Source organism: Komagataella phaffii, chromosome 3 (assembly GCF_000027005.1).
Source record: "Komagataella phaffii GS115 chromosome 3, complete sequence".
NCBI lineage: Eukaryota > Fungi > Ascomycota > Pichiomycetes > Pichiales > Pichiaceae > Komagataella > Komagataella phaffii.
The window spans coordinates 2,146,492-2,168,199 of record NC_012965.1 but is presented as its reverse complement, the minus strand read 5'-3'; the positions used below and the strand labels follow the sequence as shown (position 1 = coordinate 2,168,199).

The 21,708-nt window shown below is 39.2% G+C and overlaps 15 protein-coding genes across 15 annotated transcripts; 7 read left to right on the top strand and 8 right to left on the bottom strand.

Moving 5' to 3' along the window:
- Window positions 1–54: 54 nt before the first annotated feature.
- PAS_chr3_1123 (Protein with similarity to mammalian developmentally regulated GTP-binding protein) lies at window positions 55–1,158 on the top strand (the record flags this gene model as incomplete). The annotated part of the gene is made up of 1 exon (XM_002493325.1): window positions 55–1,158. One exon carries the CDS (start codon window positions 55–57, stop codon window positions 1,156–1,158), a length of 1,104 nt encoding a protein of 367 aa, XP_002493370.1.
- A 253-nt stretch (window positions 1,159–1,411) lies between these two features.
- Window positions 1,412–2,290, top strand: PAS_chr3_1257 (uncharacterized protein; the record flags this gene model as incomplete). Its single annotated transcript, XM_002493324.1, has 1 exon — window positions 1,412–2,290. The coding sequence occupies one exon, from the start codon at window positions 1,412–1,414 to the stop codon at window positions 2,288–2,290; it is 879 nt and encodes a 292-aa protein (XP_002493369.1).
- A 14-nt stretch (window positions 2,291–2,304) lies between these two features.
- Window positions 2,305–3,600, bottom strand: PAS_chr3_1122 (Subunit of tRNA (1-methyladenosine) methyltransferase with Gcd14p; the record flags this gene model as incomplete). Its single annotated transcript, XM_002493323.1, has 1 exon — window positions 2,305–3,600. One exon carries the CDS (start codon window positions 3,598–3,600, stop codon window positions 2,305–2,307), a length of 1,296 nt encoding a protein of 431 aa, XP_002493368.1.
- Window positions 3,601–3,803: 203 nt separating this feature from the next.
- On the bottom strand, window positions 3,804–4,793 carry PAS_chr3_1121 (Subunit of the ARP2/3 complex; the record flags this gene model as incomplete). Its single annotated transcript, XM_002493322.1, has 1 exon — window positions 3,804–4,793. One exon carries the CDS (start codon window positions 4,791–4,793, stop codon window positions 3,804–3,806), a length of 990 nt encoding a protein of 329 aa, XP_002493367.1.
- Window positions 4,794–5,037: 244 nt separating this feature from the next.
- Window positions 5,038–5,568, bottom strand: PAS_chr3_1120 (putative mitochondrial 37S ribosomal protein MRPS12; the record flags this gene model as incomplete). Its single annotated transcript, XM_002493321.1, has 1 exon — window positions 5,038–5,568. One exon carries the CDS (start codon window positions 5,566–5,568, stop codon window positions 5,038–5,040), a length of 531 nt encoding a protein of 176 aa, XP_002493366.1.
- Window positions 5,569–5,758: 190 nt separating this feature from the next.
- PAS_chr3_1119 (Mitochondrial matrix acyl carrier protein, involved in biosynthesis of octanoate) lies at window positions 5,759–6,151 on the top strand (the record flags this gene model as incomplete). Its single annotated transcript, XM_002493320.1, has 1 exon — window positions 5,759–6,151. One exon carries the CDS (start codon window positions 5,759–5,761, stop codon window positions 6,149–6,151), a length of 393 nt encoding a protein of 130 aa, XP_002493365.1.
- Window positions 6,152–6,266: 115 nt separating this feature from the next.
- PAS_chr3_1118 (Essential protein involved in ribosome biogenesis) lies at window positions 6,267–8,432 on the bottom strand (the record flags this gene model as incomplete). The annotated part of the gene is made up of 1 exon (XM_002493319.1): window positions 6,267–8,432. The coding sequence occupies one exon, from the start codon at window positions 8,430–8,432 to the stop codon at window positions 6,267–6,269; it is 2,166 nt and encodes a 721-aa protein (XP_002493364.1).
- A 139-nt stretch (window positions 8,433–8,571) lies between these two features.
- PAS_chr3_1117 (mitochondrial 37S ribosomal protein RSM19) lies at window positions 8,572–8,909 on the top strand (the record flags this gene model as incomplete). The annotated part of the gene is made up of 2 exons (XM_002493318.1): window positions 8,572–8,614; window positions 8,677–8,909. 2 exons carry the CDS (start codon window positions 8,572–8,574, stop codon window positions 8,907–8,909), a joined length of 276 nt encoding a protein of 91 aa, XP_002493363.1.
- An 85-nt stretch (window positions 8,910–8,994) lies between these two features.
- Window positions 8,995–9,663, bottom strand: PAS_chr3_1116 (Hypothetical protein; the record flags this gene model as incomplete). Its single annotated transcript, XM_002493317.1, has 1 exon — window positions 8,995–9,663. One exon carries the CDS (start codon window positions 9,661–9,663, stop codon window positions 8,995–8,997), a length of 669 nt encoding a protein of 222 aa, XP_002493362.1.
- A 525-nt stretch (window positions 9,664–10,188) lies between these two features.
- Window positions 10,189–11,493, bottom strand: PAS_chr3_1115 (Mannose-6-phosphate isomerase, catalyzes the interconversion of fructose-6-P and mannose-6-P; the record flags this gene model as incomplete). The annotated part of the gene is made up of 1 exon (XM_002493316.1): window positions 10,189–11,493. The coding sequence occupies one exon, from the start codon at window positions 11,491–11,493 to the stop codon at window positions 10,189–10,191; it is 1,305 nt and encodes a 434-aa protein (XP_002493361.1).
- A 995-nt stretch (window positions 11,494–12,488) lies between these two features.
- On the top strand, window positions 12,489–12,926 carry PAS_chr3_1114 (Nuclear envelope protein, interacts with GDP-bound Gsp1p and with proteins of the nuclear pore; the record flags this gene model as incomplete). The annotated part of the gene is made up of 2 exons (XM_002493315.1): window positions 12,489–12,584; window positions 12,645–12,926. The coding sequence occupies 2 exons, from the start codon at window positions 12,489–12,491 to the stop codon at window positions 12,924–12,926; spliced, it is 378 nt and encodes a 125-aa protein (XP_002493360.1).
- A 242-nt stretch (window positions 12,927–13,168) lies between these two features.
- PAS_chr3_1113 (Hypothetical protein) lies at window positions 13,169–14,836 on the top strand (the record flags this gene model as incomplete). The annotated part of the gene is made up of 1 exon (XM_002493314.1): window positions 13,169–14,836. One exon carries the CDS (start codon window positions 13,169–13,171, stop codon window positions 14,834–14,836), a length of 1,668 nt encoding a protein of 555 aa, XP_002493359.1.
- Window positions 14,837–15,698: 862 nt separating this feature from the next.
- PAS_chr3_1112 (DNA ligase found in the nucleus and mitochondria) lies at window positions 15,699–17,933 on the bottom strand (the record flags this gene model as incomplete). Its single annotated transcript, XM_002493313.1, has 1 exon — window positions 15,699–17,933. The coding sequence occupies one exon, from the start codon at window positions 17,931–17,933 to the stop codon at window positions 15,699–15,701; it is 2,235 nt and encodes a 744-aa protein (XP_002493358.1).
- A 278-nt stretch (window positions 17,934–18,211) lies between these two features.
- PAS_chr3_1111 (Iron-sulfur protein subunit of succinate dehydrogenase (Sdh1p, Sdh2p, Sdh3p, Sdh4p)) lies at window positions 18,212–19,015 on the bottom strand (the record flags this gene model as incomplete). The annotated part of the gene is made up of 1 exon (XM_002493312.1): window positions 18,212–19,015. One exon carries the CDS (start codon window positions 19,013–19,015, stop codon window positions 18,212–18,214), a length of 804 nt encoding a protein of 267 aa, XP_002493357.1.
- A 1,154-nt stretch (window positions 19,016–20,169) lies between these two features.
- On the top strand, window positions 20,170–21,654 carry PAS_chr3_1110 (Mitochondrial tyrosyl-tRNA synthetase; the record flags this gene model as incomplete). Its single annotated transcript, XM_002493311.1, has 1 exon — window positions 20,170–21,654. The coding sequence occupies one exon, from the start codon at window positions 20,170–20,172 to the stop codon at window positions 21,652–21,654; it is 1,485 nt and encodes a 494-aa protein (XP_002493356.1).
- Between the last annotated feature and the right edge of the window lie 54 nt (window positions 21,655–21,708).

Here is a 21,708-nt window from a genome sequence, read left to right as displayed (position 1 = left end):
AATACTAGTTCAAGATGCTATGAATTACTCTTGCCTGTAACTTTGAAGTGCAGCATGGGAGTTTTAGAGAAAATCCAACAAATTCAAGAGGAACTAGCTAGAACACAAAAGAACAAGGCTACAGAGTATCATATTGGTCTTTTGAAAGGGAAGCTAGCCCGTTACCGACAACAACTTCTCGAACCTCCCCCCGGAGCGTCATCTTCTCCAGGCACAGGTTTTGAAGTTTCTAAAAGTGGAGATGCTAGAGTAGCTCTTATTGGCTTCCCGTCGGTAGGAAAATCATCTTTTCTAGGTAAGATAACCAGCACGAAGTCAGAAGTAGCTCAATATTCTTTCACCACTCTGACATCAGTTCCAGGCGTTCTACAATATGAGGGTGCAGAAATTCAAATAGTGGATCTTCCAGGAATCATCAAGGGAGCCAGCGAAGGAAAGGGAAGGGGAAGACAAGTTGTGGCTACTGCAAAGACTGCAGATCTGATCCTAATGGTGTTAGATGCCACCAAAGGTTCAGATCAACGACAAATTTTAGAAAGAGAGTTGGAAAGCGTTGGCATCAGATTGAATAAGTCAAAGCCAAACATTTCTTTCAAAGTGAAACAAAATGGCGGAATAAAATTCTCTAGTACGAATCCTCCCAGATATTTAAACGAAAAACTATGCCAAGCTATCTTAAGAGACTATCGTATCCATAATGCAGACATACTGATAAGAGATGATAGTTGCACGGTAGAAGACTTCATTGATGTGATAAATGAAAATCATCGCCACTATATCGGCTGTATTTATGTTTACAATAAAATCGATGCTGTCGCATTGGAAGAAGTTGATCGCATTGCTCGTGAACCCAACACTGTTGTCATGAGTTGTGAGATGAACTTAGGGATCCAAGACTTGGTAGAGGAAATATGGTACCGCCTACACATGACACGTTTGTACACTAAAAGAAGGGGGGTTAGTCCCAACTTTAATGATCCGATGGTCGTGAGGCAAAATTCGACGATTGAAGATGTTTGCAATTCTATTCATAAGGATTTCAAAAGCCAGTTTAAGTATGCTTTAGTCTGGGGATCTTCCGCAAAACATAGCCCTCAAAAATGTGGCCTTGGCCATAAGGTGCATGATCAAGATGTTGTTTCTATTGTTACAAAGTAGTTTAAACTATCATTCTTAACTACTGTCTTCCCTTCATTGTTAAGAACTACCGAGTATAAACATAATTCATAATGTACTTAGTACCTTATATAAACAGGTCTGAAGAAATATTCTTGAACTGGCCCTAATGTAGTTTGGAAGAATATTCGCCAATGATGTCGGATTTATTCTATCTTTAAGATTTCAAGAACTTGATTTTGCCAAAATTTCATCTCGATCCTACATTTGGCTACAACAGGATCAGAAACATCAAATGCCCAGACCGGGGGCAGTAGCTAAATATCAACGTTTTCTTTTGAAAAAACTATTACCTGCCTGCAATACTTTGCAACAAGCTCGGAGAGAACTTTTTTGGATACAGAAAGAGTTACCAAGTGAACAATGGAAACAAGCTTGTATTCAACGAGGGCGCCATCTGATGCCGCTTCAATATATTCTGGGCAACCAACCCTTCGGTAGCGTGAACATTAAATGCAGACCTGGGGTATTAATTCCCCGTAATGACACGGAAGAGTGGTGTAGTGAATTGGTTGACGTATTTCGTGGAAGTGACACTTTTTCTGTGTTGGATATGTGTACTGGATCAGGTTGTATAGCTCTGTATCTTGCCACAGAATTATCTAATGTTACAGTGTTAGGGGGCGATATTAGCCAGGATTGCATATCCCTTGCTAATGAAAATATTGACGTCAACAAAGACATTATTAAGGGCAAGATCAAAGTTGATTCAATGGACTTATTTCAACCCCTAGCTGGTGATAAGAAATTTGACGTTGTTGTTTCAAATCCGCCTTACATTCCAACTCATGAATTGGAAAAACAAGAGGAAGTAGAAAAGTCTGTAAGGTTGTATGAACCAAGGCTTGCGTTAGAGGGAGATCTTCCTGTGTTCAAGGCCATGGTAACATATTACATAATACCCTCTCAATGCAAGGTGTTCATACTAGAGATAGGTTCCAGAGAGCAAGGGCAGTACACAAGATCGTTACTGGACGAGTCATGGGTGGTGGGATTACGTTTAGATTCTGCTTTTAGGCCTAGAAATGTAATCGGTTTTCGAACAGACATTGAATCTAGTATTAAACGCAAACTAATGACTACAATTATTGAACTTTTTAAAAAACAACGTTGAAAAAACTCCATTTTTCATTCCAACGGTTGTCTCGTCTCTACTTTGGGGTCGTCCAACTTCAACCGTTTGCTTTTGATTCCTCTTCCAACTGCAGTTACACCTCCTTCTTTTGGTATAACTCGAGTGGCGTGCAAAACGTAACCACCACCTCCTTTAGTTGTCATCAATGGGTGAATTCGGCCTATAATTGTCTGATACTGTCTCACACGCGTCTCATAAATACTAGGTGCCAGAATTCTATAGTCTTTCTGTAGAACATGAAACGTTTCACTCAAGATCTCCTTAAAGGGGCTGTAAATGACTACCGGGCGAGACCCGCCCAAAGTATCTAGTATCCTTGGAATTAGAGTTGGGGGGTATAGCGTCGATGCGTATATCAAACCGTCAAAATTTCCTTGTTCAACAGTGTCCAAAATATTATTAACTCTGTCAGCAGCCCTTTTCTTTCGTAAGTAATGTGAGCGACGAGGAGGAGTTAACCTGTCAATTTTTTCTTGAGGATAGTTATTCCATTGCGGCCTCTGTGTGTCCGCTTCCAAAAATTGTAACCAGTTGAGATTACTAACCATCTTTTCCAGTAGCTCTGGAGAATAGTTAGAGTAGTTAAGCGCTATTAAATTAGGGTGCTCATTTTCATGGGCTACCAAAATTGATCCTTCATTTTCCATTCTCTCTAACATGGCATACAGGAGAACACCTCCGGTTTCATCGACTAGTATGTAGTTGCCACCTGGGCGAATGTTAGCATAGCTCAGAATAAGTCCCAAAGACTCATTGCTCATGTCAAGAACCCTTTGAGGATCCTTAAGTCTGTAATATTGTAACATTTCACTTGCACCGAGATAATCTATAGTAAATCGGCGTAAAAATTTTTCTTGTTTTCGTTTCAAGTATTTTTCTTGGGAATATTGAGTCTTCTTCCCAAAAGAGTCATGGCCAGCTATGATTTGGTTGATGATATCTTGGCCTTTCCCTTGTTTCTTGAGCTCTTCGATGTCTTGAGTACTTAGCTTTTGAACCAGCGATCCGGTATTTATTAGATTTTGATTATTCTCGCTAAACGTGTTGCTATCCTCCAAAAGTAACGGTTTTGAGTCGTCAATGAGACTGCAAACCGGTTTCACCAACTTGTTCTCCAAAATTTCAAAGCTTTGCCCAAACTTATATCCTAATACACCTGAAACTGAGAATGTTCCAAACTTTCCCAAAGAGATACATGAGTCGCCTTTCAGTAGTACCACTTTCACCGCTTCTGAAGGAAGACGAACCAAAACGTGTTTGCCTTCTTCTATTATATTGCACCCCGGCATGGAATAAAAGAAAGTGTCTCCAGGTTTTACGCTGTTGTAAATTTTCCAGATCAAAAATGTTGAATCTCTTTCTTATTGTTGAGACTTACAACATACTGCTCGAATCTTTCCAAGCGAGAGAAACAAACAGTATACGAAACAGTATACCATAGAGTAATCCTGATTGACGAAAAAACTACATAAATCGAGTACACAATCCAAACTTAACTTCTTAATTCAAATCTCCGGCCACTTACTGTCTTCCTTTCCTTCTCTTCATCTATGCTATCCTGACGAGCACGGTTCAATACTTTCATGAACTCACTTACGCGATAACGCATTCGCTGGTGTAAAAAGCATTTAACTATCTTGATGTGATAATGAAAGTATGAGCGAAACAATTGGATGTGTTGAATAGTGTTCCATCTTACATCCACGGAGGAAAAATGTCTAGGGAAGAGTACAAATGTAATATACGTCTTCTCTTCACCGGTTGTCTCATTAAAAGGATTGCTTGTAAGGTTACGGATTTCCAATGGCGGTTCTCTATGTGAGTTTATCACCTGCGGAGCCGTTTGAATGGAACGTTTTCTGGCATCGCTAAACTCTTGAAGGAACACTTTGGAAAATACCTTATCCGTTTCATCTCTGAAAACTGTGGAGAAAATAACAGTAACCCGGTCATTCGATGGTTTAATGTATATAACCTCCGAGTCACGATAATTCAAAACGAATACCTCTTCGGTGACAGTACTAATATCTTCGCCATAAATATTGTTTGGATCAACTGGCCCCTCGGCAGCCAAGATATCGTGTCTGTTAAATGCCTTGTAAAACGGAGCTGAGAAACAATGCGATTTTAGCAGAGATAACCTCGATGCTAATTCTTTCTTGTTTTCGTTGTTTGCGAGTTTGAATTGAGTCAGGTCGACATATAAACTAAAATTCCATCCAGCCTCAGGTTCCGTGAGTATAATCAACTCATCATACTTATCTTTCAATATTTGAAACACGCCATATTTGACAAGGTCATTCCAGCATTTGATGTTGATCGAAAAAAGTAATTTTTCTTTAGACTCAGGAGTTGAAATATGGTAAGTAGTAAAATCAAAATCAGTGATAATTCTGTCTAATGTAGCTGGAACGTAATCAGTGTCAAACGCCTCGAGAAAAGCATCTTCTACCAAAAGATTTTTTGCATCTAATTGAAGCATTTTCTCCGTATGTTGGATTAAGGAATGCTAGATAATGAAAACAAACAGTTAATAGAATAAGGAGAAATGCCAATGATGGTCACCGTAACCTGATTCGAATAAAGCGCGAATACGATAGCTCTACCATCCTCAGTGATTTGCTCAGAGAAGAAATGCTATACTGCCAACTACAAGCAAGAATAAGAATAAAACGGCTAGATAGCTGCCTAATAACTCTGCGATAATATGTACAAACTCTTTTTAATTACTCCTTTGCAGGCTTTTTAACACCATACTTGGATCGTGCATTGACCCTGTTGGCAACTCCGCTCAAATCCATGGCTCCCCTAACAAGGTGATACTTAACGCCAGGCAAGTCTTTTACTCTACCACCTCTGACAAATACTACGCTATGTTCTTGTGCATTGTGGCCCTCCCCGGGAATGTATGCTGATATTACCTTACCATTGGAAAGACGTACTCGAGCAGCTTTTCGTTGGGCTGAATTAGGTTTCTTAGGCTTTAAAATCATTACACGAACAACAACACCTTTTTTAAGAGGGCACATTTCCAAGTCAGGCGATTCAGTCGCACGCCTAATCCTTCTCTTTCCTCCGCCTCGTTTTATCTGATTTAAGGTAGCATATCTTTGTTGACTAGGAATTGATATTAACAACGGTCTAACCCAAAAAGAATTGAAATTAACAAAATTTCCCAGTGTAATTCTTCTTATTGAACTCGTAGATGTGTATAGCCGCATGGGGCTCACCACTTTCCCTATCACAAACTTGAACATCGTGAATGATATCTGTTGATTAATATTACCTACTAACGTTGTGGAAGTTTGAAAAAAAAGATACACTGCACTACCCAGAAGCTACACCTTGGCTGGTACACACCCACAGCTTTCAATAAGGAACGTACCTATTGGTTGAGGCCAACTATCAAATTGGAGACATAATTTTCTTGTTCAAGCACTGTGTATCATGAATAGATTCAATCATCCTATTTTGAGAACGGCATTCAGCAAGTCCAAATGGAATCTTTCAAAGTACACCTCCCCTTTATTCAGGCCATCATACGCAAGAACCATGATTCCTCTAAGAACGTACTCTTCCACTCCGAGCCTGACAAAGGAGATAATTTACGACAGAATTGTTGAGATATTAGAGTCTTATGATAACGTCAAGCAGGGAAGCACGATATCTCCCGCCGCCTCATTTTCGAAAGACTTAGGACTAGATTCACTTGACACTGTTGAAGTACTTCTTGAGTTGGAGAACGAATTTTCTATCTTGATACCTGACAATGAGGCTGACGAAATTAAGACTGTACAGCAGGCTGTCGACTACATAGCTGCCCAAGAAGATTCCATTTGATCCGGTTTGATGACATAATCAAGAAAAGCTCAGCTACCCTGCAGTTATCGAGTTACTGGATTATAAGTATAGAGATAGGACCATTTATAGGGAGTAGTATTCAAAGCCTTACTCATTAAGACTTGTGCTGTTTAATTTCGTATCCCAGCTCTGCTAGAACCTCAGTGTAAATCAGTTTTTCTGGTTCTGTCAATGCGAGTAGAAATTTTGGGATCCCGTCTTCTTCCATGTTGGTATCCTGATATGACGTTTCTAGCCTTGTCTCAATCTCCTCGGTGACAGGTATATCGTTCAAAGTCTTACCATTTCGATTGATGACACCACTTTGGGTTAACCTTCGCAACCATTGCCTGTCGCCGTCTCCGAGCACAAATGATGTGGCAACGCCAAATTTATTAGCTCTGGCAGTTCTACCAACGCGGTGGACATACTCGCGTGTAGAACCAGGAAGATCATAATTTATGACGTGGTTAATATTGGGTAAATCCATTCCTCTTGCCATTACATCCGTTGCCACCAAAACGTCTATCTTATTTCTTGTAAAGTCATGAAAACGCCGCTCTCGGGTTTCTGGATCCAATAGTGAATTCACAGATTTAACTCTAAGCTTTTTGCGAAAGGCTTCAGCCAATAAGTCTAGCAATTTTTCCATTCTAGCACTAGCCTCATTAGAGCGAATGAAGACAAGAACATTTGCTTTGAATGGCACACTCACATTCATGTCTCCCATACGTGCTCGGTACACATATTCTGTCAAAAGTTTAAACAAAATCAGTGGCTTAAAGAATTCAACACCGTCAGTATTGGAGAGAGTTAAAGATAATTCATCCAATGAGGGAGGGAGCTGGTACAGTTCTGAGGAACCGTCTTTCCCTGATTCTACTCCATGATCGTTAACAACTAACAGTCTTGGTCTGTACAGCTGCAAATGGGACAGTTTTTCAGCATCGGTAGTTAAAGTGGCAGAAAATACTAACTTTTGGCAAGGGACTACACTCAAGTTTAAAGCAGACAAAGACTTCCCGGATTTACCGTAACTTGTAGACCGATCATTGTTGATTTTCCGTAACAATGGAGCGCACCAATCGAAAGAAGTAGAGTGTAAAATTCGGTCAGCTTCGTCAACAACAAGGAAACGCAAACAATGCAGTTTCAATCGATTAGCATTGAGGTGTTCAAGAAGCCTACCTGGCGTGCTAACAATTATATCTGGATAATTCGGTAATTCGTAGCTGGTAAGTCTCATTTTCTCATTATCAACAGTATCATTTCTCAACTCCATGACATTTAAATCCGTGCCCGTACATAGCTGATTCAAAGTGGAATAAACTTGGGATACCAATGGCTTGGTAGGTGCCAGAATAATACATTTTATACTGGATACCCGTCTCCCAAGTATTGCCTGGACAATAGGTACACAGTAGCCTAGAGTCTTTCCTGATCCAGTCGGTGCATTTGCCAACAGGTCGCCTGGTATGCTATTAGAGATCCTGGTCTGTTTGATATCATGTTGCAGCGCTTGGATAACAGAAATTTGCACACTAAAAGCTTCTTTGTATCCAAATTTCTGCAATATATTTTTCAATAAAGAAGGGGGCAAGTTAAGTTTCTGGAAGGGAAGTGTAGCTCTAGTTGTATAATATATAGGTTTTGCAAGCCAGTCGATTTTTTGATTTAGTGTAGCCAAAGAAGAAAGAACTTTATCTTGAGGAAGTTCAGGTTGTGGTAATGAAATAAGGTCATGTCTCTCAGACTCTTTTTGTTGTAACATATGATCTTTTACTTTTTCTTCCTGTCCTTCATTCGGCTGATAGAGTTTCTGGCGTCCCTTTAGTTTCATTGTTTGTTGAAACCGATGAAAAACTTTTAAGTGTTTAATGTCAACTTGATCACCTGCACCATCCCTAATTTCTTCAGTCTTCTTTTGTCCTTGATGTGTTTCAAGCGCTTGCGTATGCTCATTCTCTACTTCAATCATTGATCTAGTATCTTCATCAGGATCGACAGGGAGTACACTTTCGTTACATTCAGATGAGCGTAAATCTTTTGTCTTAGGTTTCTTGCATTTGATCGTCTTGCCTCCTTTGACTTTTCTCTTTCTAGTACTATCTTGAATAGTTTTCGGGAAACTTTCATATTTTCTTTTTCCACCAATACCTGCTGAGCTGGATGTGACTACCTCAGTGCTGCATTTCACACTATAACTCTCGTCATCTCTATCTGAGTTTAGAGTTTTTACGGGCTTACTAGTCGTTCCAGGATCAAATCTAGCAGCAAACATATATGATCAATTGAGACTATGATGCCTACAGTTATTCTCTAGTCCAGGAAAAAACTGGAGTTTACATCCCAACACCACTATTCAACACTTCGATTATCTCAGATTTTTTTTAGGATACAAGTAATTAACTAACGAGTAAATGAAAGCAGCTACTGTACTACTCCGCAGATCGGCTTGGAAAGGTAGGTAAAATGGAAGCATATGAAATTTTTATTCAGTAACAGGGACTAACAATTTGACTTAGGCCCCCATATCGTCCCCTTACCGATAGCAGAATCTCTGAAATCAGGTTCCGCCATCAGAACAAATGCTAGATCATGTACGATTCTGCCCCAGTTTGTCGGAGTCAAATTCCAAATTCATAATGGCAAAGACTATGTGCAGTTTCAAGTGACAGATGATATGGTTGGTTCAAAATTGGGTGAATTTGCTCCAACAAGAAAAAGCTTCAAGTATACACAAACAAAGAATAAATAGACCGAGAGTACTCAATTTAGTCATGTATATAGTGAACAATCCATCAGTCAAAATAGAAAGGAAATATTGCAATGTCCCTTTGCCCTTAAGCCGTCATTGTATTATCCCGAAACTCTTGTAGATCATAAATTAGTCGACTTGTTTGGGTAATAATATCGATTAACTCATTTTGTTTGTGCGACAGGTTGGCTGGACTATGCATATTGTGATGCGAATCCAGTAGTTTTCCAGAGTCTTGAACTATTTGACAAGATTCTTCTTCGTCTATTGTACTCAACCTGTCTTTAGGGATCTTTTCATCGCTAAAGGCAGATTCCTCAAGTCCTCTTCGTTGCTGAACAGCTTGCCCCACCGAGTCCAGGTCCCTTAATATCATTAGTTGCAGCATATTCTCGAGGTCTTCTTCAACGGTGCTACTACTAGACTCTCGTTGGTTGTCTACGACCCCGACCTCACCCAAACATTGCCTTAATATGCTGTTCTCTACTAACTTCTCAAAATAATCAATTTCTTGCTCACTGTTTATTACCTTGTTAGAATTGTTTACCGCCTTATAAGATTCTGATCTATATGAAATTGGGTTACGCATGTATTCCAAATGCTTTTCCGAATCACACACAGCAGATCGATGGTGGGTCAAACGGCAATAGAGAGTACTCAACTTTCCCATGATACTATGCGAAGACACTCCAATTGTTGGCGATAAGTAAGAAATATGATAGGCTGATTTTAATAGGAAGATTTTTTTTAACATTATTAGCTGCAGTATTTCTGACTGGTCTGTTTGCAAAAGTGAGGCCTACTGTCCTGTACTGAGTAGATTGCCAAACACACTAGTACTAACTTAAAAAAAAATCAATGGTCAGAATGGGACTCGGACAAAAAAAAATGCAGGACCAACCAAGAGTAAGACAGACTCATACCTAGGACTGAAACAGGGTAGTCATCACAGTGTTAAAGAGATTGAATAGGAAATTTGAGTTTGCAATCTCTCATGTTTTAAGGAAAGTCGACTCGAGTATTTAACAAGACAATAAATCCAGCAAATTCTTCTTGAATTTGATATCTGTGCAAACCGGCTGGAGACAATCAGGAAAGGACAATTTCAGTTAAATTTATAAACGAGGCTTTAGAAGGTTAATAAGAGTATATTCTATGACAACGTATTGAAACCCAAAAAGCTCAACAAAATGTGATTACCTAAGATAATAATTACACTTAGGGGTAAGTGAAAAAATGAAGCTTCAAGCAATCTTTGAATGAAATCTAAACCGATAATCTATTGGTTGACCTCACAAAATGCTCTATAAGTTACAAAGTCGTCAGAGGAACTAATCAACTGGATCTTTACTTCTGGCTGAATAAAGAATATAAATCCTGGCTTGCATTTCAGTTTGGAATCATTCTCATCTTGAATCTGTATGGAACCCTCACCTTTTGTGACAATTAAAATTGATGGACCTTGCAATCCTTCCACCTCTCTTCTTCCATTCTTTTCATTTAAGATAGTCTGTAGGACGGCGAACTCTTCAATTGGAGGATCATAAAGATTGTCGTATCCGTTTCCGTGCGAACGAGTAAATATCTCTGGTCTCATTTTTTGCATTTCAACATCTTCATAGGAATAGGTCAGCATGTCAACTAGAACATTAACGTCTTTGAACTTAGGAGTGAAGCCTGCTCTAACCACGTTGTCAGATGCGGCCATGCACTCTACAATGTCCCCACGAATATAAGCATGTATATCCCTGGCTTGCAAAAACATGGCCTCTCCGGGCTGAAGAATGCAATGATTCAGCATGAGACACCCACAAAAAAGACCGATGTCATACGGAAAATCACTTTGCATCTTCTGTATTAGCTTACAGAGTTCGTGGCCAAACAACTCGGGTTCGTCATATGTACGTTTTACCAGCGATTTGGTGTTCATGTAGACTTTACTATCAGGCAAATTCATGACTTTTGAGAATACTTGCTGTAAAAGTTTTCTATTCTTATGATCCTCTTGAGAATCCATTTTCACTTTGCCTGTGAAAATATTTTCATGGAACAAATGGACCAGTTCCTCTCCTACAATTTCCCTAAACTCAGGTATCTTTTGAAGTAGGGAATCCAGTTCCTCCAGAGGTTTAAATCCACAAAAACCCTCAAACTCTGTCACAGCTAAAGCCATCTCTGGTTTATGATTATCATCAGGATAATTCTTGGGATCTCTAAAATGCAGCTTTTGTGCCAACTCTTTATCAGGATGAGCTTGGATAGAAAGTACCTTTCCAATTGACAGCACTTTTAAAAGAAACGGAATTTCTCTAGTAGATCTGAACTTGTTGATTACTTGAGCTCCCAAAAATTCTTCTGGTCTTTTCTCGACTAGATCCCTTAGAGACGTTCCAGTCTTGTGGTCTACAGACGCCATTGACTGGTGAGTTCCCATCCATAATTCAGCATAGGGTAAACTTGGATCAATTTCAACTTTTGAAGGAGTGCTATTGTGAGCAAATTGGGCCACAACCGACTTTGATCCAATATTTCCCCACTCATAGTTCTGAACTCCTGCGTCGATTTGAAATAGTCTGTACGACATGTACGTGTTAGCAAAGTTGACGGCTTCTGAAAGGTTAAGAAAAAACGTGTAATTTCAAAACAAATTCTGGCAGGGTAAAATGAGCATAAAAAAAAAAGAAATGCAAGTCTCGGAAGCCCACCAAACGATGCAGCTCCAGAATCGGAATAACTTACTTTAGGAATCCACCAGCTCTCAGCTTTGGCGAAAACTGCAAAGCAGAAAATGTTCTTTCCTTGTTATTAAGGAAGAGGGAATGCACGTTGAAAAAAGAGTTTGTGCTTTCAAAAACTTATTCTATTCATGGTTACAGTTTTTTGGCAACAATTATATATATATGATTCGTTTTCTCACAACCCAGTAAAGAAAGTTGAGCAAAACTATCTGTGTAAAAAGTTCTAAAGAAGTTCTCAATTTCACAATGAGCCATCTGAAGAGACAATTGCTTTTTTGTATCGGTAGATATCGCTAGGCTAGATGCTGCTTGAAAAAGTTCATTCAACTTATCTCCACATATCAAGGAATTATCATAACCAGTCTCTTTTTGACTGATTTGCCAGAAGAACACGGAGTCAAATTAGTAGCATCGAATAAGACGAAAGCAAGGAAGATGACTGGCGCTCCATTGGCTCTTCTTGCTTACCAGAAAAAAATCCAGGAACGACAAGCGGGGCTGGTTCTTTGTTCAAGGGATAATGCAAGCGTAAAATAACTGCATTGCGAGGTAATTCTCTAAGACTTACTTTAATCCATTTGGTAAGTTGGGGAAAGCCAAACTGAATGTGGGTAACGCTTGAGATACAGACCCTAGTTGCAATGACTAGTTGACTGATAGATCGTTCATGTGCTTAATTATTTTTCTGAGTACCACTTTTTACTGGTGCAGAATTGTCCGCACAATTTTGATTCGCGAACAGAATAAACCATTTGGGAGAGAGGACCTTTAACATTTTCGACCAATCTTTAGTGACTTCCCGACCAATAAAACATCTGGAGTTTCTAGCGTAGAACACAACATGTCCTCCATTGATTTTAACCAGGTCGCCCAACAGTTTACAACCTTTTATTACGAAAAGTTTGACTCTGACAGAACACAGCTTGGAAATCTCTACGTAAGTTTCTTTTTTTTTTCTATTTTTTTTTTGTTTGAAGAGGTATTAACCACACATAAGAGGGATCAATCTATGTTAACATTCGAATCATCTCAGTTGCAGGGTGCTCGAGACATAGTTGAGAAATTGGTCAGTTTGCCTTTTCAAAAAGTCCAACACCGTGTGTCCACCTTAGACGCCCAGCCTGCATCTCCAAATGGAGACATCTTGGTTTTGGTTACAGGAGAACTACTTATCGATGAAGAAACTAACCCACAGCGCTATTCACAGTGCTTCCACCTGTTACCAGATGGAAATTCGTACTATGTGTTCAATGACATATTTAGATTGAACTACTCATAGTTGAAACACTTTTAGCTGACTGTCTTGATTTTATATGGCAGTATTTAGCTAGTAAATTAATAATCTAGTTGTTTCCACTTTATTTCTTTTTAAATTTTATTAGTGTTACTTCTCCTTGAATCTACCCTTGTCACATAATGTCTTTGCACTTCATGCTTACTTAACTACTTGGGTACTAGTATTCGCGCATATTAACTCCAAAGACCAAGTGCTTCAAAAATCTAAAACATCTCGGTTCCGCTATGTCTCCAGCTTCTGATCCAAAGGAAGAATTGCTCGATGCTAACGTAAGAAAAGAGTCTAGCGAGTTCTCTAATTTGCCAGATGGCTGTCCAGATGTAGCAACTAATACTTTGCTCTTTAACCATGATAGAAGCTTATCAATGCCTTACGATGAGTCACCCAAAATCTCAGTACCTGAAATTCCTCGCAGACCCAAAAGAAAAGGCCCATTAGTGGAGGATAAAGGGTCAAGCGAGAAATCGAATCCTACTGATCCAAAGAACCATGTTATCCCCGAGTCGGTAGGTTCAGATAAGAATCTGGCAGCTTTGCAGATGTCACAGGCTGCTCCAAAGGAAACAACGTCCGAACAAAAGTTATCACACTTACAAAACCACCACTCGGAAGCCGATTCGCCCATTGACGAACAGTTCAGCTTAACTGGTCATGCTATCAGTGAAGACAGTCTTGATTTCCAAGACAGAAACGTTCGTTCCGACATGCTGCCACTGGATTTCTCTTCCGAGAACAAAGGTGGAAAGATCGAACACCTTCCAGCGGTCCCTTCTAAAAGGCCTGTCAGATCCACAAAAAAAGATACTGGATCGGCTCAAGACGGAAGCAGTACATCCTATTTAGGGTCACATATCCAGCAACCTTTATCAGATCCCAGTGTTGACGGTATGGATGATAGTGGAGTATCGTATACAGCGCCACTTGGTGAGGAAACACTTATTGAATCTCAAATTGGAAAAGTAGAAGAGGAAATTGATGAATCCTCCAATAAAATGCAACTGTCAAAAGTAGGTCTTACTGAAGAAACAAAGCCATCGAAAATGACAGAATCGACTATCGTAGATAGACTTTCAACAGAGTTAGAAGCTGGTTCACAAACAAAGCATACTGCTTCCAAAAAGCCTTCTTCAAAAATTGCGGCATTCCAACAAATGTTTGAGAATAGACAACAGGGTACTAACGCTTCTTTGAGATCAGAGCCCCATTTTGAACATCCTCCTAAAGCCACCACCACTGATCATAAGCAATCAAAACCGCCTTTCGAACAAGCACATGCACATACACATGCAAAAGATGTTAATTTAAATGCTCAGTTCATAAAAAATCTGAATGGTATGATTGGGATGGCACTTCCAGGTATGGTAGTACACAGTGTCGCCACAGGATCTTCCGTTGATATGGAATCTGCAACAGAATCTGAGGTGAAGCATGACTACGATGGTACCTCTGTCTCTGAAATTCAACCATTGAAGAATACCGTCACTGGCAGAATAAAAGGACCACGAGGTAGAAGACTACCTAAAACTGTTAGTGAACCATTTGAAAAACCTAATTCTTGCTTTGAATTGTTTATTGAGGATATTTGGCAGCTCATTACTGTACCGTCGGCTATCTCAGAAAGTTCAGTGGATGCTGACTACAGGGTCAGTGAAGATTTTACAATGATAAAAAAAGAAGGAGCTTTGTCATCAGAAAACCAAAGTTCGAATGGAGTTTCTAAACTATGCTCTGAAGTCATTCAGGAGCTGGAAACAGAGATGCAATATGATGATACTGAAATCTTGGCCAAGGGGCGCCTTGTTGACCCAAGAAAGGAAGTCATTACAGAAACGCCAATACAAGCTGTTGATTCAATTTCTGATAATCTTAGTATAGATTCAGCTAGTCACTAGCCTTTGAGAATCTACGATCAAGATTGAGTATCCCTTAATCTCAAAGCGATGTCAAATTGATGATTTTACGAATGACAAAAACGGCTTAATGGACAAAACCTTTTTTTGATTTTAACGAATTGAGAGATACATTTTTGCTGAAAGCTCGTGTCTTCCAGAAAGGAGTAGCTTAAGAGCATTGCATCTTTATAGTCACATCTGGTTAACTTAAAATTGTCAAGCTGCAATCAGCTAACAAGAATAAAAGGTTTTCCTGTTTCTTACTTTTTACTGCCACATTTCTCTTTGAATAATCTTTACCAAAGAAATTTATGTATGTATATTAGAATGTGAGTTCAAACGAAACACGAGTCGTCAATATAATTCCGATGATCGTGTATATTTGAGTCCACAAATGCTGAAAAGAAAAGTCCAAACAAACGGGCACTCAAAAATCACCGAATTTGACCAGCAATGAACTACTTACGAATATTAATAAGCAAAGCGATCTAAATTCACCTGAGGCTTCACATTCCTAAGAAACTATAATCTCTTAGAGAGCTAATATTTGCGCTTCAAGTTTCTCGATATTATTGCTGGAGGTTCCGATCTTGTTCTTATCTTGTCATTTAAATGCTGGGCTGATAACCATTACATAATGGTGGTAAAATTCATGTTCTTTGGAGATCTGAGCTAAATCCCAAAGCCTAGTTTAGATGTCTAACTTAGATTGGTTTAGCATCAGTAAAGATGTCAATAGTCAATAATCAGTAGTACTCACTATTGTCTATTTGAAGAAACATCTTTGACTCTCGTTTTGAAAAAACACAATAGAACACTAGAAGAAAAAGAAAAAAAAAAAAAAAAAGAAAAAGAACAGGGCTTAAACATGAGCTTGTTTCTGGTATAATTCCACAATTTGATCACTGCTGGTAGCTTGTTCTGGGCTCTTATCATCTCTGACCCGTATAAACCTCGGAAAACGCAAAGAAACGCCTTTCCCGAAGAAGTTGATTCCTGCCTTATACACAGGAGAGAGGGACAAGTCGGCAGTCAAAACTTCAAAAACTAGTGTTGGCTCAAACCAGACGTCAGGCGATGCATCGTAAACGTAGAAAGGTTTCGGTTGTTGAATAACGGTTGGTTTTAACGTGCCAGACAGCGTCTGAAGCATTTCTTCACTAAATCCAGTCCCTATTTTACAGCAAGTTTCATATTCACCACTGTCTTCGTTGTAACAGGCTAATAAGAAGCCGCCATACCATCCAGTTCTTTTACCCTTTCCTATATACCCTCCCACAACTGCTAGGTCTAAAGAATCGCCAACACCTTCCAAGTAGTCTTTTTTTAGCTTTAACCAATTGACAGATCTCTTTGAAGGTTCGTAATGTGATTTATCTCCATCTAACATTTTTACCATCAGACCTTCACATGAATCTTTCACTGATTGATCCAAAAAATGTTGTATTTCTGCAACATTATCTGCATCCATGGCTTCTGCAAACTGAAATTTTCCTTCGATAGGCTTAACATTTTCATGAAGTATTTTCCTTCGCTCTTTTAAGGGAAGTTCCAAAAGCGATTTGCCATTTAAGAAAAGTATGTCAAATGCAAACAGACAAACTTGGACCTTAATGTCTTTGGCATTTACATCTTTACGCTTTCTCGTAGAGAGAACCTGGAAGGGTAAAATTTTGCCCTTTTCACCATCCCATGCAACACATTCGCAATCTAAGATCAACGTAATTACTCCGTTGCATTGGGTTTTTATTTGGCTGACAACGTCTATTAAATCTGGATACCTTTGACTCATGTCTTCAGAATTCCTAGAGTATATCTTCACAGTACCGTCCTCCTGAACATGTAATTGCGCGCGTTCGCCGTCGTACTTATACTCACATGTAAATTCTTGACCGTGAAAATGGTCTAAGACTTCAGTTATGGATTTTGTTGGCTTTGCCAACATAGGCTTAAGGGGAATACCAGGCTTCAATGTACAATGTGTAGCAAGGTTGGATATTCCATATTTCAAAGCTTCGTCGACAATAATTTCATAGTTTGGAATCTGACTAAAAGCCTTTTTAATGGCTTCTTCTGCGTCAACTAACTCCTGAGGGCTTACGTGGCCCTTTTTGCTTGACAATTCATGTTCGTACTCAGAAAACGCTTTTGATAACGCAACCAACACAGATTTCTCACCAAAATTAATTCTAAGCTTTCCCTCCAAAGATCTCATTAGAAATTTAGCTTCAGATCCTTCACACGTAGTTAACATCTGATTAATTAACCCAATTTTTCGGGCTTGTGATGCATTTCCTGAAGACTTAGCAATTTTAGTCAAGTTTTCAAACACAGAATGAATAGTGAGGGGTTTTGATTTAAACATAGTAGGCTGTCTTGATCTTGAATTTTGGGCTACAAGTCCGATGTCACCAAGCTTATGAAGCTCTGATCTAATTCGTTGAGGTGTTCTGCCGGTGCCTTCAGCAATAGCTTTTACAAGCAACGTTTCGCCAAGACCCAGCTCCAAATCTAATTCATAATCCGGTCCCAACCTGTTAATCATAAGGTATATTACCTCCACCAGAGTACGTTTATGGTTTGATCGCAATATTTGAAGAAAAAACTCGCTGGCAATTGCTAGGTTTTTCAGCCTGGCAGGCTCTTGCTCTAGTTTTTCAAAAATATTTGTCAACGAACTGTAAAAAATTTCCTGTGATTGGGGAAGATCAGGACTGTCAGAATGGTATTTGGACTCTAGTTTTAGCAAGCTCTCAGCTTCAACCAAAATATTTGAATCAACAGTGTCCTTTTCCAAATCGGGATAGCCAACCTTTGCTAAGTGGGGAGAATTTAGGTCACCACATTCTAGCATAGTTGAGTTTTTGGTTCGCTTCAAAGGAGAATAGTCAGTCTCTGTAGTTCGTTTTTGCGATATTAGCTTCTTGGAAGTTGAATTAACGATTTCAGGTTTTCTGGCACTAAAAAAACGATTAAGCGATTGTTGGCCGCTCATTATAAAACAGTTGTAGTATGAAATATAGCACAAAAAAAGCCTTTTTGATAAATTCCTAGATAAGTCAAGATTGGGAAACAAGAGTGGCCCACAGTGTGTCATATATACGACAAGTTGACTAGCTACTCCAGATTTGTTATGTTCCGGCGACTTGTCGCGCGAGGTTTGGAAGCAAGAGGACACTTCCGTTCGAGATGTGGGCTGCGAAACATGGAGCAAGACAGTTACTACTCTTTGAAAACTCATTTCTGCTAAGTTGGCCAGTACGTTCGCACTTAGTAGTACCTTGATATACAAATCAAGTTTTACAGAAGCCTGAAGTTCAAGGCAGATGAAAATGTGGATAGAATCGTTGTAATAAATAAGTGTACCTAAAAAACTTAGTCAAAGGCAAGCTGTTTTTTGATTTCCGCAATGGCTTTACCTGGATTCAAGCCTTTCGGACAAGTACGAGCACAGTTCATGATTGTGTGACAGCGGTATAGTGACATTGAATTCTGCAACATTTCTTTTCTTGCCACAGAAGCTTGATCACGGGAATCGATCAACCATCTATAGGCTTGCATTAAAACCGCGGGGCCTAAATATTCCTGTTGATTCCACCAATAAGACGGGCAAGACGTAGAACAGCAGGCACACAAGATACACTCGTACAATCCATCCAACTTCTTACGATCCTCAATAGATTGTAAATTTTCTTTGCCATCGCTAGGCACCGAATCTCTTTGTAAAAATGGTTGGATCGATTTGTATTGCTTGTAAAAGTGTGTTAAATCAGGCACTAGGTCTCGGACTACAAACATGTGAGGAAGAGGATAAATTTTGAGTTCCGTGCTCTCATTCTGGTCGATCTTGCATAAACATGCCAAAGTGTTTCTACCACCAATGTTCATAGCACATGATCCACAAATACCCTCACGACACGATCTACGGAAGGTAAGTGTAGCATCCTGTTCGTTCTTGATCTTGAGCAAAGCATCCAAAACCATGGGACCACATTCGTTCAGATCAATCTTGTATTCTTGCATATGTGGCTTAATTTCCGGCGTATCAGGAGACCAACGATACACTTTGAATGACTTCAGCCTGGGTTGATTCTGCGAGACCGTGGCCAACCCTCTGACGACAGAAAGGGTAGAGCAGGTTCTCTTAGTTCCAGCTCTCAATACTGTGTGAGTAAGCATTGTATTAAGGATTATGCTGTTTATTGAAGGCCTGGAAATCGAACTCTTGACAGAGAAATATTGAGACAGTGACAAGGAAAGGATTAAAATACTGACCAGATGATGGGGGATCTTCAGTCTGGAGAAGCACTGAGGTAATCAATTCTACTCTCATTGGCTCTAGCAATCTCGGAACCGATCGGAACACAGAGCAAACCGGAATATTGGATCATATCCTGTCCACCGTAACCTTCCGGAATTCCTTTCTCGGAACCGCGCGGTTGTTTCCATTTTGACAGAGTTATTTCTCATTTCTCGAAGCTACATTTTATTTTCGCGTGACTTCCCATCCTAGGCTACATAGATTAATCAGCGTCTTTAATGCAAGAACTACCACAAGGTTGAAGTGGCTCAATAAACTACCTGAATTGTTGGCAAATTCTGTAAAATCAGGAAGTCTTGGAGCTGTTGTATTCAACTTAGTTGGTCACTTGTCTTATGCATGCAGCTAGGTAAAGCAAAAGGTGGCTTTTGTTGCCTTTTTCCCATCCTAGTTGTCAGAAAACGAATTATCTGTTTTGTTTTCCTGTGTATCTAGACGAATATCAAACATGGTTTCTATTAAGTTCCACTAGATATCATCATTTGATCTTTGTGGTGGTTAAGGCCGTAACATGAGTACTGTATCGTAGACATCGAACCCATGAAATCGAAGCCAGCGATGGGCGCCCTCATTATTACAATGATTATGAGGCAGCCAACCACATATACACGTCTACAATATAATTAACATTCAAGTGTGCAATTTGTAGTCTACTCATAGAATTTAGTTAGATACAACGTAGAGCTATATTTAATTGTTCAAAAATACTACCGATTAACAGTTAGGTTGGACTAGATTAATATGTTAGAAAGAAGGTAGGGCCAATTCACCACTGGCATGAAAGGGCTGAACATAAATCTTTCATTTGTTTTTCTTCCAGATTAGAGTGGCCTCCAATACATGAGACTAAAAGTCCGGCAAGGGATGTCAATAAATCTGGTTGTTGTTACTTTGCAGAAGGAAAAAAAAAAATCTTAGCGAGTTGGGTGGCATTCTAATGGATACTCGAGGTCTCGAATTCTCGACTAATACATAATCAGAAACAAGTGTTAAAGTATTCTTGGATCTTGAGATGATGAAAGTTAAAATTTTACAAGTCGGAACTCTTTCTTGCCAATTATTTAAAAGGAGGAACTCCACTTTACAAATTTTAACTAAATACGGTATTGATGTCACGACTGAAGACTGTAGGCGTGATTTAGATGATCCTATCTTGAACCATTTGAAAAAGCGTGGCCTATTATCTCAATGTACTCATGAACCTGAACTCTCACAACTTTGCTCTAAGCGAAGGCTCAGTCTCTACTGTGGAGCTGATCCTTCTGCCAGATCGCTTCATATTGGAAATCTTCTACCTTTGATGGTCCTCCTGCATTTTAATTTGAGGGGTCATAATATATTCCCCCTTGTGGGAGGTGCTACTGGTAAAGTGGGTGATCCATCAGGCAGAGAAACCGAGCGAACTGAAATACAGCATGAAGAAAGAGAATCCAATGTTGAGAATATTCGAAAACAAATGAAGTCTTTTTTCAGGAGAGGAGTAACTTTTGCTCATCGGAGAAATCAACTTTTCAAAGACGTTGAACCGGGAACCCAGATGCTGAAAAATAATATTGAATGGTGGGAAAATATTAGAATACTTGATTTCCTCTCTACTTATGGAAAGTTTATTAAAGTCAATCAAATGCTCGCAAGAGAGTCTATTAAAAAAAGGCTAAACTCTGGAATGGGAATTGGATTCAATGAATTCACCTACCAAATTTTACAAGCTTTTGATTTTTTCGTTTTATACAAAAATCACAACGTTCAAATCCAGGTCGGTGGAAATGATCAATATGGAAACATAGTTGCAGGAATTGATTTTATTAGCAGATTGCATAGAAATAAAGCTGATAATGCCGTTCATGCCCCTGGAGCTTTTGGCATAACAGTTCCTTTGTTGACAACTTCAACCGGAGAAAAATTTGGTAAGTCAGCTGGAAATGCAGTTTTCATTGATAAATATATGACCCCATCCTATCAACTTTATCAGTATATGATCAATTTATCAGACGGTGATGTTGAACGTTTTCTCAACAAATTCTCTTTACTTCCTTTGAGTGTAATTGACAAGATAGTCTTAAAGCACAAGCAAAACAAGAAACAAAGGATTGGGCAAAAAATTTTGGCTGTCGAACTATGCGACTTGATTCATGGGCAAGGAGAAGGAATCAGCAACCTTATAATATCGGAAACATTGTTTGGTGGTTTTCTTAACTTTAACACCCTTGAGATTTTGGAAGCCTTCAGAAAACAAGGCTTGCTGAAAACTTACAAAGCTTGTATGATTGAAAATTTGTCCATTCTAAACGTATTGGAAGATATTTACCGCCAACAAAAATCAAGAACAGAGTTAAAAAAGCTGATCAAAGGTGGTAGTGTCAGTTTGGGAGTAAAAAATACCAGAATTTTTGATTCAGATCTAAGGATTAAACCTGATGATGCTCTGGATGGGAAATTGATACTTATAAGGGTTGGGAAAAAGGACTATCACGTCATAGAAGTCACATCAGAATGACTAGTTGAATGAAATTCGATTTGAAAAACTCTTGCAGCTTTGTCTTAATGCCTT